General features: G+C 42.9%; 3 protein-coding genes across 4 annotated transcripts in view; all 3 read left to right on the top strand.

The window, feature by feature from the left end:
- Positions 1–8398, top strand: part of aldocb (aldolase C, fructose-bisphosphate, b) — a 14833-nt gene extending 6435 nt beyond the window's left edge. The window contains exons 4-9 of the mRNA XM_057360360.1: positions 5926–5980; positions 6072–6232; positions 6467–6550; positions 6660–6834; positions 6932–7131; positions 7380–8398. Coding sequence (XP_057216343.1) covers positions 5926–5980; positions 6072–6232; positions 6467–6550; positions 6660–6834; positions 6932–7131; positions 7380–7472 — 768 coding nt within the window. The 3' untranslated portion in view covers positions 7473–8398. The remainder of the gene's footprint in view (positions 1–5925; positions 5981–6071; positions 6233–6466; positions 6551–6659; positions 6835–6931; positions 7132–7379) is intronic.
- A 302-nt stretch (positions 8399–8700) lies between these two features.
- pigs (phosphatidylinositol glycan anchor biosynthesis, class S) lies at positions 8701–13024 on the top strand. The gene is made up of 12 exons (XM_057360109.1): positions 8701–8788; positions 9077–9216; positions 9314–9425; positions 9530–9619; positions 9874–9965; positions 10050–10287; positions 10464–10606; positions 10729–10843; positions 10945–11090; positions 11192–11292; positions 11847–12057; positions 12144–13024. Exons 1-12 carry the CDS (start codon positions 8770–8772, stop codon positions 12420–12422), a joined length of 1686 nt encoding a protein of 561 aa, XP_057216092.1. The 5' UTR covers positions 8701–8769; the 3' UTR covers positions 12423–13024.
- Positions 13025–13212: 188 nt separating this feature from the next.
- On the top strand, positions 13213–17107 carry srsf1b (serine and arginine rich splicing factor 1b). 2 transcript variants are annotated; one of them, XR_008964917.1, is made up of 5 exons: positions 13213–13620; positions 14224–14420; positions 14603–14775; positions 15076–15883; positions 16517–17107. XR_008964917.1 is itself a non-coding variant. In XM_057360110.1 (4 exons), exons 1-4 carry the CDS (start codon positions 13430–13432, stop codon positions 15262–15264), a joined length of 750 nt encoding a protein of 249 aa, XP_057216093.1. In that variant the 5' UTR covers positions 13213–13429; the 3' UTR covers positions 15265–17107. The 2 variants fall into 2 exon arrangements, 1 of the variants encoding a protein (XP_057216093.1); XM_057360110.1 differs by having other exon boundaries at positions 15076–17107.
- Positions 17108–17783: the final 676 nt, after the last annotated feature.

Here is a 17783-nt window from a genome sequence, read left to right as displayed (position 1 = left end):
GAAGCCGTAGCGGCCCTCATGGGAAGACCCGAGGGAGATTGAGAACACCTTTTGGGCCCGACCCCAGCCATTCCATTGCTGGTTGGTCGATCCGGGACGGTTCCTGCCCCGTCCCAACTACCCACTTCTAAAGGTCTTTCTCTCTCTCTCTGGGTGTTTATCACAGCCGCTCTCACCCTCTACACGACGGTGTTCGGCAACTCGGCGTTGCGTCATGGCAAGGCGCAACATCGAATGTACATTGTAGCCCTCAGCACTCTCAAATCGACGTGCGTCGAGCTGCATCGCCAGGCAGGCGAACCAGCAGAGCCAGTCTTCTTCCTGGGGGCCCGCCCCCGGAGAGAGACCCGCACTGCCAGCCATCGAACTACCCCCTGGGGTGTCGATGAAGCAGATCGTACCCTTAGTCCCCCTGTCGCAGTCCCTGGGAGCTTGGCTCGAGCTTCCCACACCGTCACAGTGGCTGAGGAGAACGATCCGTCTCCGCTATGCGATCCAGTTCGCCAGAAACCCGCCCAAGTTCCGGGGCATCCTCGCCACCTCGGTCAGAGGCCGGGATGCTCCCGTACTACGGGGCGAGGTCGCCACCCTTATGGTGAAGGGTGCGATCGAGTCCGTCCCCCTAACCGAGATGTCCAAGGGGTTTTACAGCCCCTACTTCATCGTCCCCAAAAAAGGCGGGGGGGTGCGCCCCATCCTAGATCTGCGTACCCTGAACAGACACCAGCACAAGCTGCCGTTCAGGATGCTCACGCAGAAGCGCATCCTGACATCTGGCAGATGTCATGATTGGTTCATGGCAATCGACCTAAAGGACGCTTACTTTCATGTCTCGATTCTCCCTCGTCATCGCCCTTCCTACGGTTCGCTTTCGAGGGTCAGGCATATCAGTACAGAGTCCTCCCCTTCGGTCTGTCTCTGTCTCCACGAGTCTTTACGAAGATCGTGGAAGCCGCCCTCTCTCCCCTCAGGGAGAAGGGTGTGCGGGTACTCAACTATCTCGACGACTGGCTTATCTTGGCACACTCGCGAGATCTGTTGTTTGTACACAGGGACCTGGTGCTCCGGCACCTAGATCGATTGGGGCAACAGGTCAACCGAGAGAAGAGCAAGCTCTCCCCTGTGCAGAGCATCCTCTATCTTGGTATGGAACTCAACTCTGTCACCATGACAGGGTTGATGCACATGAGGCCGCTCCAACACTGGCTTCAGAGTCGAGTTCCCTGGAGAGCGTGGCACACAGGCAGCAAGCGGATGGTGATTACGCCTCTCTGCCGACGCACCCTAACCCCTTGGTCTTCCATGACCTTCCTTCGGGCAGGGATTCCCCTAGGGCAGGTTACGAGGCATATCGTGATGACGACGGAAGCCTCCCTGCAGGGTTGGGGTGCAGTGTGCAACGGGCACGCAGTGTCGGGGCTTTGGACGGGCCCCCGCCTGCGGTGGCATATCAATTGCCTAGAGGTGTGGACCATGCTACTCGCACTGAAGAGGCTGCAACCTCTCTTGCAGGGCAAGCACGTGCTGGTCCGGTCGGACAGCACTACAGCAGTAGCGTATATCAATCGTCAGGGTGGCGTTCGCTCACTGCAGTTAACACGACTTGCCCGACGCCTCCTCCGTTGGAGTCAGCAGGTGACCCGCTCCCTGCGTGCCACGTATATCCCAGGCGACCTGAACCAGACAGCCGTTGCGCTCTCTCGTCAGTCGACGCCTCGCGGAGAGTGGCGACTCCACCCCCGTGCAGTCCAGCTCATTTGGGTGCAGTTCGGGCAAGCCCAGGTAGACCTGTTCGCCTCCCTCGAAACCACCCATTGCCCGCTTTGGTACTCTCTGACCGAGGGACCCCTCGGCACGGATGCCCTAGCGCACAGCTGGCCGCGGGACAAGCGGAAGTACGCCTTCCCCCCAGTGAGCCTCATTGCGCAGACCCTGTGCAAGGTCAGGGAAAAGGAGCAGCAAGTGTTACTCGTTGCGCCACACTGGCCCAACCGGACTTGGTTCTCGGAGATAATGCTCTTGAAGACAGCTCCCCCCTGGCCGATTCCCCTGAAGAAGGACCTGCTTTCCCAGGGGAAGGGCACGTTATGGCATCCCAGGCCAGACCTCTGGAACCTCCATGTCTGGCCTCTGGACGGGACGAGGAGATCCTGAGTGGTCTGCCCCCAGCGGTGGTAGAACCATTTCTCAGGCAAGGGCACCAGCCACTAGGCGACTGTAAGCCTACAAGTGGCGCCTCTTCTCGACCTGGTGTGCTTCTCGAGGAGAAGACCCACGGAGTTGTTCGATCGGGTCCGTGCTGTCCTTCTTACAAGAGAGACTCGAGACTAACCTCTCCCCCCTCCACACTGAAAGTGTATGTAGCAGCCATTGCCGCTCATCACAACTCAGTTGCTGGGAAGTCTCTAGGGCAGCACGACCTGGTCATTAGGTTCCTAGGGGCGCTAGGAGGCGGAATCCGCCTCGTCCACGCTCCATACCCTCTTGGGACCTGGATGTAGTCCTGACAGATCTCACCAGGCCCCCCTTCGAGCCCCTAGGGGATGCCGCTCTTCCTCATCTCACGATGAAGACGGTTCTCCTTATGGCGCTCGCCTTCATCAAGAGGGTAGGGGACCTACAGGCATTCTCAGTGTCCCCTGACTGCCTAGAGTTTGGGCCCAGGGATTCTCACATTATCCTGAGACCTCGGCCCGGCTACGTGCCCAAGGTTCCCACCGCTCCTTTTCGGGACCAGGTGGTGAACTTACAGGCGCTCCCCACTGGGGAGGAAGACCCAACCCCATCCGTGTTGTGTCCAGTACACGCGCTGCGCCTTTACTTAGACCACACGCAGAGCCACAGAGCTCTGAGCAGCTCTTTGTCTGTTTTGGAGATCAGCAGGGAGGGCTGTCTCAAACAGAGATTGGCGAGGCGCCTCTCTGGCAGACATCAGCAGAGCTGCGGGTTGGGCTACACCCATCACCTTCGAGAGGTCCTACAGCCTCCGCGTAAAACCGGTATCGGCTCGAGTCTTGCAGTCAGGCAAGACTGGCGGCCGGTAGGGTGTACGCCTATGACAGTACCTTCCCCCTTTCTCCTAAGGGGGTCAGCGTACTAACTAGCCTCCCTTCTTCCCCCACTGGGTGAAGAACAGGCACTCCATCCATCACTAGCAAGCACCTCCTGCGGGCGGGCTGGGCAGAGCAGCCCTTCCCCTTAGGCCGGGTATCTCCGGAGTTATTCGCAACATAGCTGTAACCGGACCTAGTGCTACCAGACGTTGCAACCCCCCAGTAGGGCGGTTCCGTCTGATGTATCCTCATGCTGGTTCCCACCTTGGTAACTCATGACCTCCCCAGGTGGACTTCCACCTCGCGGTTTACTCTTTAGCCGCACTTTCTTCCCATGAGTTCTCCCCCATCGGTGAGACCATGTTGGTATCTCCACTATACTCCTCGCTGCGGTAGGAAGTGGTCTCTGTAGCGCATCCCCCACTTGAGGAAGTAGCGCTTACCCAGTGGCCTTACGGTTCCGGGCGGCTTCTCGCTGTTAGAGAAACAAGGCCGCCGCCTGTGAGGCCGAAGGTAGGGGCCTTCCCACCTTTCAAGAAAGCTCTGGGACCCCTACCTACCCACTGGTAGGTAACAAATTTCGCGGTAGCGCTCACGGCTGACACGCCCAGGCCAGTCACCGTCGCTTCGTTGAGATTGTGACAGGGCACAGTGTTATGGCGTTTTCCATTGGAACCCCATCTGTCGGTTCGACACAACGTCGAGAGACCGACAGAAAGGGAACGTCTCGGTTACGTTTGTAACCTCGGTTCCCTGATGGAGGGAACGAGACGTTGTGTCCTCTTGCCACAACACGTGCTGTTCTCTGCAGCAGACGTGAGAGGTCTCAGGTTCCTCAGAACAAAGGTGAATGAATGAAGCACGCCGTCTCCCTTTTATACCTGGATTTCCGGGGGCGGAGTCCGGCATGCAAATTTCATTCGCCAATTTTCATTGGCCTTTTCTAAGTAGTCGGAAGCGATTGGTTCTCAGGGACGAACCCCATCTGTCGGTTCGACACAACGTCTCGTTCCCTCCATCAGGGAACCGAGGTTACAAACGTAACCGAGACGTTAAATGCCGCCACATCCGAAAGCCAGAGGGCACTCTAGCGCAGAAACTCTGAATATGTAACGCAGAAGAAGATTACACGTAATTCGAGGAAATGGTCATATTCTATTGCTGTTCTTCAAACCTTTTCAGGTATTTTCATGATAATGAAGTATATTTATAATGATGCTGTTTGACGAGTGTTGCTTTTTCAAATGCACGTTATAAACGACTCAATCATATAGTATATATAGTATATATCAATGATTTTAGATCGAGCAGTACTTCCTACTTATCAAAGAGCCGTAGTACACAGAAGAGCTGTGCATAAAACACAGAATCGAAGCCTTTGCGATTTCAGAATCGACCTAGACAGGTATAATTCGTGTGAAGTGCGATATATATACTGTATATATCGTCGTAGCCCTATGTTTACATTATATATGTCCGTGTACTGTGCATATTAATTTTGTATTTATAAACTAATACACTTATACATACATGTATAGCGATTTAGGAAATAAGTATTTATTAATATTTACCAATAATTTAAATTATAGATGTTTAGTATTTTTTAAATATTTTTCTAAAATATATATACAAGTATGTGAATGTTTTTATAAAAACAAAATTAATATGCATACTACACAGACATATATTATGTAAACACAAACTTTTATTCTGGATGCGATTAATCACGATTAATCATTTGACAGACCTGTGTAGTATGTTTGCCAATTGCCACACAATACATTTGACTTGATATACATACAAAAAAAGTATAATCACTGTAGGTATATTTAGAAAATGTTCCTCAGTGTAAGTGGTTTTCATGTAAAAAATGAGCCACTGGTATCTATTGAAACCCCCAGTAGCTCTTAGCTCGTATTGTATATCAGTGCTTATCAGGAGAAAAGAATAGAGTTCATAAATAACTCCGCAGGTAGAGGATTAGGATGAGATTATCAGGTTAAAGGCAGTCGTTAATGTTTGCTGCAAACTCTGTATGTATGCAAGGCTTCTATAGCCAGGTTTGCTATATAGATTATTGTGCAATTTAGCTTTTTTTGCTTTATTTACAGTGCAACACTGTTTTCTTAATCATAACTATAATAACTAGTTTTATTAAAATATTTTTCACAAATATGCTTTTTTAAACTACACTTATCTTGTTCCAAATTTCTTTATATACATTGTCTGATTTTAAATTCAGTTAAATCTGCAATTCATAACTATTGCCTCTCTATTGCCATCTCTGTCGAAAACATAAAATTGCAGGTTACTTTACATACTTACATTTACATTTATTTATTTAGCAGACACTTTCATCCAAAGCGATTTACAAATTAGAAATCATTTTGTTAAAATTTATCTTTACTTGGATTAAAGGTCCGATGTGTCATCTTGTGGAAGATCTAGAACTGTCTTCAGAGGTGTATAAAGACATTTTAACCTTAGTATGATGAGTTATTTCTATCTATATACAGCATGCAACATCTTAGTTCTGTGTCCGCCACCTTAATGCTTTGAAGGGGGGGGTGGAGTGAGCCGTTGGTTCCAATTCGCAACCTCACCACTATATGCCGCTAAATTTCATACACTGGACCTTTAAATTCAAATGACTATTTCCGGAAAAATTGTAGTTGACAGATCAAATTTTAAATTATTATTATAAATTAAGGTAAGGAGATGTTTTCACCACAGATTTTTTTTACTTTTAATCCAAAAAGTTTGCTTTAGTACAGAAAGTTCAGCTTTAAAAATAATATTAGGATTCTTAAATAATTTGTTAGTGCTAATATGGCTGTTTAATTCTAATAAAAGCTCTTCTCATCATTAACAGGTTGACAAGGGTGTCGTCCCTCTGGCGGGAACAAATGGCGAGACCACAACACAGGGTACACAGAGGAAACGGTTACTGCCACATTGATAAAAATTATGACAAATTTGCAAGTTGTTTTTGCTAATTCTAGATCTGTTTATCTTTAGGGCTCGATGGCCTGTCAGAACGCTGTGCTCAGTATAAGAAAGATGGTGCAGACTTCGCCAAGTGGCGCTCTGTGCTGAAAATCAGCGAGACCACACCCTCAGAGTTAGCCATCATGGAGAACGCCAATGTCCTGGCCCGCTACGCCAGCATCTGCCAGCAGGTGAGCTCCTTAATACCCACATAAATACAACTTGGGTCATCTTTGTGTTTATCTCATAGGCAGGACCTCCTAGAATAAAACTGTCACAGTGAATAAAGTGGATTTCATCTGTGTGTATATATAAATATATTAGTGCTTTGTCTTAGTTAAAAGTAATAAATAGATAACACATTTAAGCTGTAAAGGTGTGATGTCTTTACAAGCTCTTTGAAAAGTCTTGGTTTGTTTTTTCAGAATGGCATTGTGCCCATTGTGGAGCCTGAGATTTTGCCAGATGGCGACCATGACTTGAAGCGCTGCCAGTATGTTACAGAAAAGGTACATGAAAAGACTGGGATGTCTTGGAGTTTTGCAGTTAATTATACCTGACGACAAGGCAGATGCAGCTACGCTCAGCATCTAACTACTGTTTCCCATGTATCTCCAGGTCCTTGCTGCCTGTTACAAAGCCCTGTCTGACCATCACGTTTATCTGGAGGGTACTCTTCTGAAACCCAACATGGTGACCGCTGGACACTCCTGCCCTACCAAATACAGCAATCAAGAGATTGCCATGGCAACAGTGACAGCGCTGCGCCGCACTGTTCCCCCCGCAGTAACAGGTTAGTCGCACTTCAACAGTCAGTAAGGTTTCATGCAATCTGAGTGCGGTGAGGTCAGAATACTAAACATCTGCATAATTCGTTTCGAAACGCCCAGGTGTGACCTTCCTCTCTGGAGGCCAGAGTGAGGAAGAGGCCTCTGTTAACCTGAACGCCATCAACAACTGCCCTCTGAACAAACCCTGGGCCCTCACCTTCTCTTACGGACGTGCCCTGCAGGCTTCTGCCCTTAACGCCTGGCGTGGAGCCAAAGAAAATGAGAAGGCGGCCACAGAGGAGTTTATCAAACGTGCTGTGGTCAGTTTTTTAAATCCTTTCTTCTTATTTATAGACTCTTGAATTAATCATACTAAATAAATATGTTAAATTGACAGTCCTAGTGAACGTATTCACATTAATGTTAGACTAAATTGGATACAGTAACAACCTACAGTTTACAGGAGATACAGTATTTAATGAATTTGTGACTTTAAATAATTGTCACATCAATGGTCTGCAGTCGTTGTTTTGCAATAAAACCTAAACTGACCTTTTTAATTTTTCAGGTTAATGGTTTGGCTGCTCAGGGCAAGTACGTCTCCAGTGGAACTGGTGGAGCGGCGGGACAGTCCCTTTACGTGGCCAACCATGCCTACTGAACAACCTGTATTGCAACGTTCCAGCTTCCGCCAGCCAATAGTATAGTGCACAGCTGCTACCCGTCTTGTCACCGACCAATCACAGGCCTGCGCTGTCTTCTGTACTTTAGGGTTGTCATTGCAATGTCTCATATTGTAACTATTTAAAATGTATTAAACTTTAGAAAAGCGAGATAAAGAAAGTAACGCAGGAGATTAAAAATATTATTTTTTAAAAGTTCTGGGGATGATTTCATGCTATGATTAAAGAGACAGTATTTTTGTGCACCTGTAGCTGGTTTTAAATTATGTATGAACATGTGATTCAGCCTTTTTTCCAACATCATTCCAAATTCAGGCACCAGCCGCTCTAGTTGACTCTTCACATTCCTTTTCAGTGCAGCATGGACTCATAATAAAGACTTTGTGTCTTGTGTGGATGACATGGTGCTGGAGTGCGAGTCATTGAATGCCATCAGGGTTGGTTTATTATGTAGGAAAGAAACAGAGTAATATATACAGAATTGCTCAGTAGTCTTGTATTAAACACTGGCAGCATGACAGCAAGGTTAATGTGATTAGCTCCACCAGACATTCAGAAATATTATTTTGTGTTGTGTTCACATTTAATAGTAATGCATTGTCTGGGCTGTGTGCATACTGTTCAAAAGATTTAATATAAAATACTAACAATATTAGTTTGAAAACATGGGATTTATTTTGAAATTGTGCTCTGTTGTAATTGTGTGCTTGACTGTACCAAGCTGTTCCTCTCCTCCCCTTATTTGTGACACAGTGCTAAATGAATAATATGATTTTATTGGCGTAAACGGCGGGGCGGACTGCTCTGTTGACAAAAAATGTGATATTGTGACGTGATATTGTTCTTTAAGCACTTTGTGTGTCAAATAGTAACAACTAAAATAAAATAATTAAAAACCTCAGAACCTGTTCATTATTATGCTTGCAGTTAACAGCATTATTTTAAGGACTTATTTTGGAAACTAACTACATTTTTAATAAAAAAATGTATATATATATTTGTTATGAAATAAATCAAATTCTTTGTTTAAATAAATGTTTTAATTTTATTTAAAATAAAATAACCATCTTGGTTTTTTTTAGTTTTTTTAAATATTTAAACAGCCCCGTTTGCTCATTTTAAAGCGCAAACCGGAAATAAAATGAATTAGATAGAGCTTATTGGCTACAACCAAAGTCTTCCTTTTAACTGTGATTGGACGTCCCTGGACGATCTAGCCTCTGATTGGATAGTGTCCTCCAATAGTGGCCCTTGCGGTAGTATTGTCAAACAGCAATGGCTGCCCTGCAGCTCGGTGGGTAACATTACAGTGTTTATTCATACGATTTTATTACGCGTTAATCGAGATTTTTTTCAAACATTTTTAATTGTTACTCACTGCCTTCACTGTTTGTTAATTAGCGGAATTATGACGTGAAATGCTAATGTATCGCTGGCTTATATGTGTTGAGATTTGGTCAATTGAAATGACAGTTTTGTAACTCTTATGTGCGTTAATACTAGCATAACCTCAGCCCATGTCTTATCTTTTATATAAAATTGTAATCGATTGCTAATCCATCCTTAATGTTTCGCGGTGCAGAAAAGCAGCGAGGGCGATATGCTGCCCTTGCCATCGCTGCAGTGGTGATAGTGGTGGGCATCCCTTTATGGTGGAAGACCACGGAGACGTACCGCGCCTGGCTGCCGTTTTCTGAGATCAGCGAGCTCGCCACGCTACGGGTACACAGTCTGGAAGTTCAACCTTTGTTTAATATGAATCATGTTTTTTTTAACTGTGATAATTTAAATGTGCATTTCCTTTGGGTGTGTTTCCCAGCTCCAGCTAAGTGTTGATATAGAGGTGGTCTTCTCTCGGGGCACACTGACCCCAGAACAGCAGAAAAAGGTTCCACTAAGCCATGTTAATGAAAAAGAGCATGACGTGGATGGTCAGTGACAGCTTTCTTCATTCAAACTATTCAAAAGCCATGCCACAAACAACTATTTTCCACAAGGGGATTGATTAAAAACACATTTTCTATTTACTTTTCAGGTAAAACAGGTTTGCGGTACAAATTTGAAACCAAATACCGCATTGCCACTATAATGGAGGAAGATGCCTTGAATCAGCCCAGTGCGGCAGGTAGAGACATTATCTTTGGCCACAAGGGAGTTTTTAGCATACTTTCTTTGCCTTGGAGAATCCAGCATGTGTGTAAAATGACCCATGTTCGATTGAATCAATAATAAAGAGGATTGTTAGGGAGGCACAGATTTGTTTAAAGTTGTTGGCATATAGAGCTCATGTAATGCCATCAGTAGGATAAACAAGTGTATTCATTTGTAAATAAATAATATTAACCAAATTTACAAATCCCTTTTCCTCTCTCTGCACAGAGGCGGATCTTTCTCTACATATGCTCACAGAAAGTGCATGTGGGTCCGTGGTTGTGTATGTGATCCCGGAGTCCTCCACCTTATTGCCACAAGTGAGATCCAGGGCATGCATACACTGAAAACATAAACATAATCACTGAAACCTAATTAAATGCTTTCTGGCTGTTTGATCTCAGGACGTGAACGTGTATGTGGGGCAACGACGCACTGCACTGCTTCGTTCCACTCCCATTAGAAGTACGTGGACTTTAAAGGAGGTCCTTTCTAGTCTGGATCCACAAGTGGAGCAGATAGTGAACACCATGTCCTTCAGTCACCAGGATATTATAGCCGCTCTGAGCGACCGTGTCCGCTTAGCCAAAGTGACTAAGGAGAGTATGGCAGATAGCATGAGGGCCATTAAATCCAGTCCGGGTGAGGATTGTTACTCTTGTTTTTGTCCTGTAGCATTATCATTTAAGATGATCTGATCACAGGTGTTCAGCTTCTTTGGACCGATACCTGTTAACACTGTTTTTGCATTTACTTGTGATCAGACTGTCGATGGACATATCTGAGCGCTGTCTTCCTTTTCTTCTTTGGTGTCTTAGGCTATGAGATCACATTTAGCCTGCTCAACCCAGACCCAATGTCACACAATGTTCACTGGAATATCGAGGGTGCCGTTCATAGCTACATTCAACCTTTACTGAATAAACTTGCCCCCATAGCTAACTTTTCTGTTGACTCCCAGGTACATAGTTGTTCCTAATACTTTTTTTTTAACTGGATAATATTCTGTGGTTTATCATAAAATGTTTTTACACATGATCTGAAGCAAAAGAAGCAAAATCTGAGGCAAGTTTTTCTTTTCAGATTCTGTATTATGCTGTTCTGGGTGTTAACCCTCGATTTGACAACAGTGTATCTGCATACACACTCAGTGCAGACAGTCTGTCACATGTCATTAACCCTGTGGAGGCCAGACTAGGTGAGATTTTGCCTGGGCATTAGAACATTGAATTAGATGAATAGTTTGAGTTTGCACACTTACTCCAGTTTACTCTTCTTTTTTTATTCTCTCACTCACAGGTTCCAATGCAGCTTCCTCTAACCCTGTATTGAACTTCCTGCTGTATGTGCCAGATGCCCACCACTCTCCTCTCTTCATCAGAGACCGCAGAAAACGGGAGGTGCCCTCCAATGCTTTTCACAGCCCCCGCTGGGGTGGGATCATGGTATATTAATATTAACGGTAGATGTGTTATTTCATGTGCAATGATGCATGTTATAAACAGATCTGTGTTATAAACTTGATCTTTTTTATCTATATCCTCAGGTGTACAATGTGAATGACATGTATGGACCTGAAGCTCAACTTCCTGTAGACATAAACATTAATATGACTAAAGTAATGGGTGTATTCTTGGCACAATTACGGTTAGTAATTGTCTGTTTGCTTTTATATATCTATGACAGTATTTGTTTATTATATTGTAGGGATGTAACAGTATGCTAAGCTCGTGATTCAGTGCAATACTAGGTTCACTAACATTAACATTTCCAATTACAGTTATTTTTTTAAAGATTTGACAACACTCAATATTTTAATGAAACCTTTTGTATGTAAATGAGCGCAAATAAATAGATCTTTCACTGAAAAATGAAACAGAATTTAAACGGATTTAAGATTTCAGAAAGGAATTAAGGCAGCTCAACCTTGAGAGAGAACATTTTAAGGCAGGAAAGGTGCAAATAAAAGATATTAAAACATTTTATTGGTGCATTAAAGCATTGTCTTAAAACAATCAGCATATCGCTTTGATACATATTGCATTTTTTGTATTTATCTTAAATAAGAGAGGCATCTGAATGTGTATTGTTTTGAGGGGTGTTTGGCAGCTTTATAAAATGCTATTTGCAAAATAGACTAATGTATGTTTACCCTCTACTTTCACTTTTCTGTCGTTTTCTGTCCCTCACTGCATTTTCAGACTTATGTTGGGTGTGCAGCACACACATCCTCCTCCAGGTTTCATGCTGCAGAGTCCAGGCAGTGCTGGATTGGCTGATTGGGAGCTGGACCGACTCCTTTGGAGCCGCAGCGTTGAGAACATAGCCACGGCCAGCACCACCATCACCTCCCTTGCTCAGCTGCTCGACCAGATAGGTAACATTGTCATCAATGATAATATCGCTCAGCAGGTAGGGATCCGCACAGACTTATTCTTCGTTTATCATACACATTGAAAACTGAATGAATTCTAAAATTGCTATAACTTTTTGCACAGGTCTCCAGTGCAGTGTCCTCACTACAGTCTGCTGTCGCCGAGTTGGAGGCTGGGAACTTGGCATTTGCACTCCAGTACAGCCGGGAAGCCATTTTGGCTTCAGAGAGGGCCTTTTTCAACCCATCACTTTTGCATCTTCTCTATTTTCCAGATGATCAGAAGTTTGCCATCTACATTCCTCTTTTCTTACCCATGTGTGTACCTATTGTACTCTCGCTGCTGAAAATTGTGAAAGAAACTAGGCAGATGCGAGCAGAAAAGCAAGCCAAAAATGACTGAAGAGGGTGTATGCACACAGACAGCTGCACTTGCAAAGAGTGATGTGGTTTTACAAATTCTTTAAAAGACAGCATGTGTAAATGTTATATTTATTATGTCAGGGTGTAGCAGAGTCATCAAATTAGAAAAATACTGTAATGCTACATCAAAGTATGTCATGGTGTGAATTCTAGGATGTATATCGATGCTGCTTCGGTTGTACTAGAGCTATGCTCAAATATTTGAATGAAATGAAAAATTATTCTGTTTGCATTCTGTAACACTGGATATTTCTGTTTTATTACTGTATTTTTCTTATTCATTTTGAGTAACGTTGTTATCAAAGCCATAACCCAAAATAAATTTCTACCTAACACATTATCAAAATAACCAGAAATGTTTAGGTTTTTTTTAATGATCTTATTTACAGTTTTCTTCATTTTTTTATAGTAGCCTGTGTTATTAACTACATTTAATAATGTTGCATTTTTGTCCATGAATCCCACAGTTTGAAATGTGTTTTTGTTCTGTGCCATAATATTCAGGCAAAGCTTTATTATACTACTAAACCTTATTAAATACCACCTGTATTGATTTAACAAATTGTACAAGTTCTCCAGTAAATGCTTTTGGAGCCAGAAAGACACGTCAATTTTTATAACACAGGCAATGGAAAGCGAATAGTGATATCAGATAGAATATGTTAAAGCAAGTTAAAAACATATGTATTTCTTTTAGTGCGCGTCTCGCACAAATAATTTGAAATATTTCACAATTCTGTCAGGCTCGTATCACTCCGCGCGGCGTAGCTCCGTTTACTGCGCAGGCGCGAGTGTGTGTTGTTGAGGGTGAAAGTGTCGGCGCCATATTGTAAAGGATCTTATTGTTTTTCCGTTCTCGTATTGAAAGATAAATTGTAGCTTTGATTGATAAACGTATACATACGCAGTACTCATATATTGTTTTTTTTATGTCAGCTGACGGACATATCTAGTTCTCAACATTGTTAGCGTATCTTCAAGTTGAAAATGTCCGGCAGTGTAATCCGAGGCCCTGCAGGAAACAACGACTGTCGGATTTACGTGGGTAATTTACCCCCCGATATTCGCACCAAGGACGTGGAGGATGTGTTTTATAAATACGGAGCGATTCGGGATATCGACCTTAAAAACAGAAGAGGGGGTCCGCCGTTTGCATTCGTGGAGTTTGAAGATCCGAGGTAAACACAAGCCAAACGGATCTTTCCTAACTGTTACATGGATCTAACTTACGTGATCAGCGTGCAGTATTGAAATCCAGCAGTTATCAGATGTTAATCATTTTAAAACACCACTAATGAATATCTTTAATTTATGGTTTAATTGTGATTTCCTATTTACAAATGCTAGTTTAGTACATTTTGTGTTTGTATATTTTTAAGCATAAGTTTGAAAGTAGCCGTTAAATGTACCTGTCATATGGACCAGTATCAAACAAAATAAAAAAAAATTGTGTTTGTATTTTGCAGACGAAAAAATTAAATACAAAAAAGTTGTGTAACATGAAAACCATTACAAAACGTCTTTATGTTGTGTGTTTTGGTAGGATTTAATGGTTTTCTTTTGGTTGCCATCCACCTGATAATTATCCCACCATTCAAACCCAATACATTACCAGAGAGACCCACAAAGACTATTACAGTTTTTGTTGAATCGCTACAATTCCCATTAAATCCACTGGAATTTCTGTGATGGTTTCTATTTTATTTTTAAGACTTGTGTAAACACTGCAGCAGGGAAATGTACCATGTCACCTGTTTATTTAGTATGTATTTACTATTTAGGGATGCAGAGGATGCTGTATACGGACGAGATGGCTATGACTATGATGGCTATCGCCTTCGAGTGGAGTTCCCAAGGAGTGGAAGGGGAGGTGGAAGAGGTGGAGGTGGAGGTGGAGGTGGTGGCGGGGGCGTTGGAGCTCCAAGAGGCAGATATGGCCCCCCATCTAGGCGCTCTGAGTACAGGGTCATAGTGTCAGGTAAGTAGATGAGTAGACTGGTCATATAAAAATTTCTCTGTCCTTCTCCTGTTCTCAAAACAGGTCTTTCAAGAAATCTGAGAACTACTTCATTTTGTTTTTGATTCTGATTAACAATAAGGAATGCCACAACAGGATTCTTTTTTTGTGTATACGATTTTAACAAACATATTTTTTTCCAGGACTTCCTCCTAGTGGCAGCTGGCAGGACCTTAAGGATCACATGCGTGAAGCAGGTGATGTATGTTATGCTGACGTATTCCGGGATGGCACCGGCGTTGTGGAGTTTGTGCGCAAAGAAGACATGACCTACGCCGTTCGAAAGCTGGATAACACTAAGTTCCGGTCACACGAGGTAGGTGTGAGTTTATAAATGTAGACCGCCATTGGACAGGACAGGGCATAGCTTAAGGATTTGGGAATTTCAAGGTAAGATTGATGTCAGAGACCCATGATGGAGCAACATGGACTAGAAGGATCCATGGAATGGATCTTTTGAATGTAAGTGGGCCATGTACATAAAGAACCACTGTAATTTGGGATAGCGCTCGTAAATCTACAAAAAAAGTCTACATCAAGTGAGCCATAAATTAGATTTTGGTAACCGTGAATGAAAGTTCCCCATTAGAAACCGTTCCAATTGTGTGTTCCTCAGGGGGAAACGGCTTACATCCGCGTAAAAGTGGATGGCCCGCGCAGCCCCAGTTACGGGCGCTCGCGCTCTCGCAGCCGCAGCAGAAGTCGCAGCCGGAGCAACAACCGCAGTCGCAGCTACTCACCACGCCGCAGCCGAGGATCACCCCGTTACTCGCCCCGCCACAGCCGCTCTCGTTCCCGCACCTAAACATCCACTTCACAGCTAATAGGCTGGCCACAATCATACACCCTGTGTCACCTTCTACTGGACCCACTGTTGTACTTCATTGCTCTCTCGATTCATTTTGTCTTTCCACTTTCCCCAGATTGCTTTCTCTCATCTTTATCAAATAAAATCCCAAAATTTGATTTTTATTTGCTAAACACAGCTAAGAGTAGATTAACGGATGTTCTCCTTTCTCTCTCTCTTCCTTCCCTGTCGATTCTTTTTTTGTTGTCTTCTATCCCATGACCCTGTCATGTCTTCGTCTTGCATTCACATTTAAACTGGATCTTTAAACTCATCCCTTGTACTATATTTGAAACAAGAAACATGTTGAAATGCTTTAAATAGTTCTGTTTTGAAGGATTAATATGATACTGTTTTATTTTGTTAACGTTGTTCGTTTTTGACATTTTCTGGGGTGAGAATTTTTTTTATTTTGTTGCAAAATGTTCTATTTTTTACCTTTTCATGTCTTTCTATAGACAACAGAAGAGCAGGATTAAAGAAAGCTTTGGAATAAAGGATTTTGAAGCACAGTTCATTCATATTAGGATAAAGCGTTTTTGGAGGAGGAGGAGCAGGCATTTCATTTGAGGCAATGGTATGACAGCAAGCAGCTTTAGTCACCTTCAACAAAAAGGCAGTTTTTATTTTTCTAAAGACGTCCAGTACTCTGGAATTGCTTAGTTCGGTAACACATTAGTTTTGCTTTGCCATTTCCCCCCCTTCACAACACTTCCTTTCCCATTTTTTTTATTTACCTTTTCTCACTGGTCATTGCTGCTTAAGCGTGCATGCGTACTGTCTGGATGTTGCAAAGCTTGTGCATACATTAAGACAGCTTTTTTTCCAGTTTTGAGCGTTTCGTGTTTAAATCCAAAATCATTTTTGCCTGTTGTCCAGAATGTGCTGGGATTTGTCCTCTATTGAACCCCATGTAGATTTATAAACCAATTCAAACAAAAGCTTCTGCAGTTGTTCAAGGAAAGTGTCTTTTGTGCAGTGAGTTATGCTTGTTTTTTCAATTTATAAGCACAATATAACGTGTTTAAATGGTGCTCTAAGTTACTTCCAGGGCATATCATAGTCTGGTATCCTTTTTTATCGTTTACACAGGGGAGAAAAACAAAGACCGCTCCAATTTCTAGAAACAATGATAGATAACAGAAGCTCTTCATTTAGCTGTGATTCTAACTTGTTACCTCCCTCTCTTTGATTTTGCCGGTATTCAAAGGTTTGGATTGGAGGAGGGGCTCACAGTGTCCCGATCCTTGGAGCCGGATCATTGGATCAGTTCAGGATCAGGATTAGGATTAGGATAAGGATGGATACATGGAGCGGGATCATTTTACCGGGAGCGGGAACCATAGGAGAGGATCCCAACCCCAACCCCCACCAAACCGCAATTAAAGGAGTTAAACACAGAAAAGGATACCCCATGTCTTAATTGGCTTCTCTAAAACCAAATTCATTCTTTTTTTCGTGGAGACCCAATGATGCGCGCAGAAGGGATCCAGGCTGTTTTGTTTTGAGATGAGTTTTTTTGGTGTTAAAAGGAGCAGAGCAAGGAACCAGAAGGCTGGATCAGTTGCTTTGGATGGAATCCACATGAAGAGCGTGGTAAATAGAGGGGAAGTAGTGGGAGGGTGGGTGATAGGCACATTTTGAATGGGATGTTGTAGTTTATTTAGGGTTTCTAAAACAAATTACATTTACATTTGTTGGTATTTGTTGTGTTGGCAGTGGTGTTCCCCTCACAATTGGCTACTTTCTAGTTATAGTGTTTCTCTTTCACCCTTTAAATAAAGATTAAATGTCCAATTGACACATGTTGTGGTTATTGCTTCTTATTTCTTAAGATCTGTTTTACTCTTTGCTGTTTGGTCTAGAATAATAAAACAAGGTGTTCAAACATGTATTAATGATGCAGATTATAGGGCAATTCATACATATCTTAAAGGGATAGTTTTAAAAAATACAATTCTGTCATCATTTACTCACCCTCAAGTTGTCTCAAGCCTGTTTTTTGTTTGTTTGGCTAAACACAAAAAATATAGACAGTTTTGGGGCACTATTGACTACTATAGTAGTAAAAAAATCAATGGTGCCCAGAACTGTTTAGTTACCTACATTGTTTGAAATATATTATTTTGTGTTATACATAACAAAATAGTGTATACAGGTTTGTAACAACTTAAGGGTGAGTAAATGATCACAAAAGTTTAATTTTTAGGCGAGCTTTTCCTTTAAAGGTGTTATTACTTATTAATATGAACATGATTAGTATTATCATCATTTAAAATGCAATAAATGGTTAAGCATATCTATTTTTTACATGGACCTGTTGTTATAAAACTACTTTGTTATTAGATTTTATTTTAGCCAAATCTCAAAATTGTGAAGAGGTTAAATTATAAATTAAGTGTATTTAACGATTTTAATATTTTGAGTTCCAGTGACACAAAAATAATAAGTCACTTAACTCAAAAATTTGAAGTCAG

This window comes from Triplophysa rosa, linkage group LG19 (assembly GCF_024868665.1).
Source record: "Triplophysa rosa linkage group LG19, Trosa_1v2, whole genome shotgun sequence".
NCBI lineage: Eukaryota > Metazoa > Chordata > Actinopteri > Cypriniformes > Nemacheilidae > Triplophysa > Triplophysa rosa.
Note: the sequence above shows the minus strand (reverse complement) of the source record. Positions and strands in the feature narration are given on the sequence as shown.

Bases quoted from the DNA above. Each gene is read 5' to 3' on its own strand.
- pigs (XM_057360109.1), top strand. The intron at 9,426-9,529 runs GTCAGTGACAGC...TTTACTTTTCAG, and splicing joins AAAAGAGCATGACGTGGATG to GTAAAACAGGTTTGCGGTAC. The intron at 9,620-9,873 runs GTAGAGACATTA...CTCTCTGCACAG, and splicing joins GAATCAGCCCAGTGCGGCAG to AGGCGGATCTTTCTCTACAT.
- srsf1b (XM_057360110.1), top strand. From the start codon at position 13,430: ATGTCCGGCAGTGTAATCCGAGGCCCTGCAGGAAACAACGACTGTCGG. The intron at 13,621-14,223 runs GTAAACACAAGC...TTTACTATTTAG, and splicing joins GTGGAGTTTGAAGATCCGAG to GGATGCAGAGGATGCTGTAT. The intron at 14,776-15,075 runs GTAGGTGTGAGT...TGTGTTCCTCAG, and splicing joins CTAAGTTCCGGTCACACGAG to GGGGAAACGGCTTACATCCG.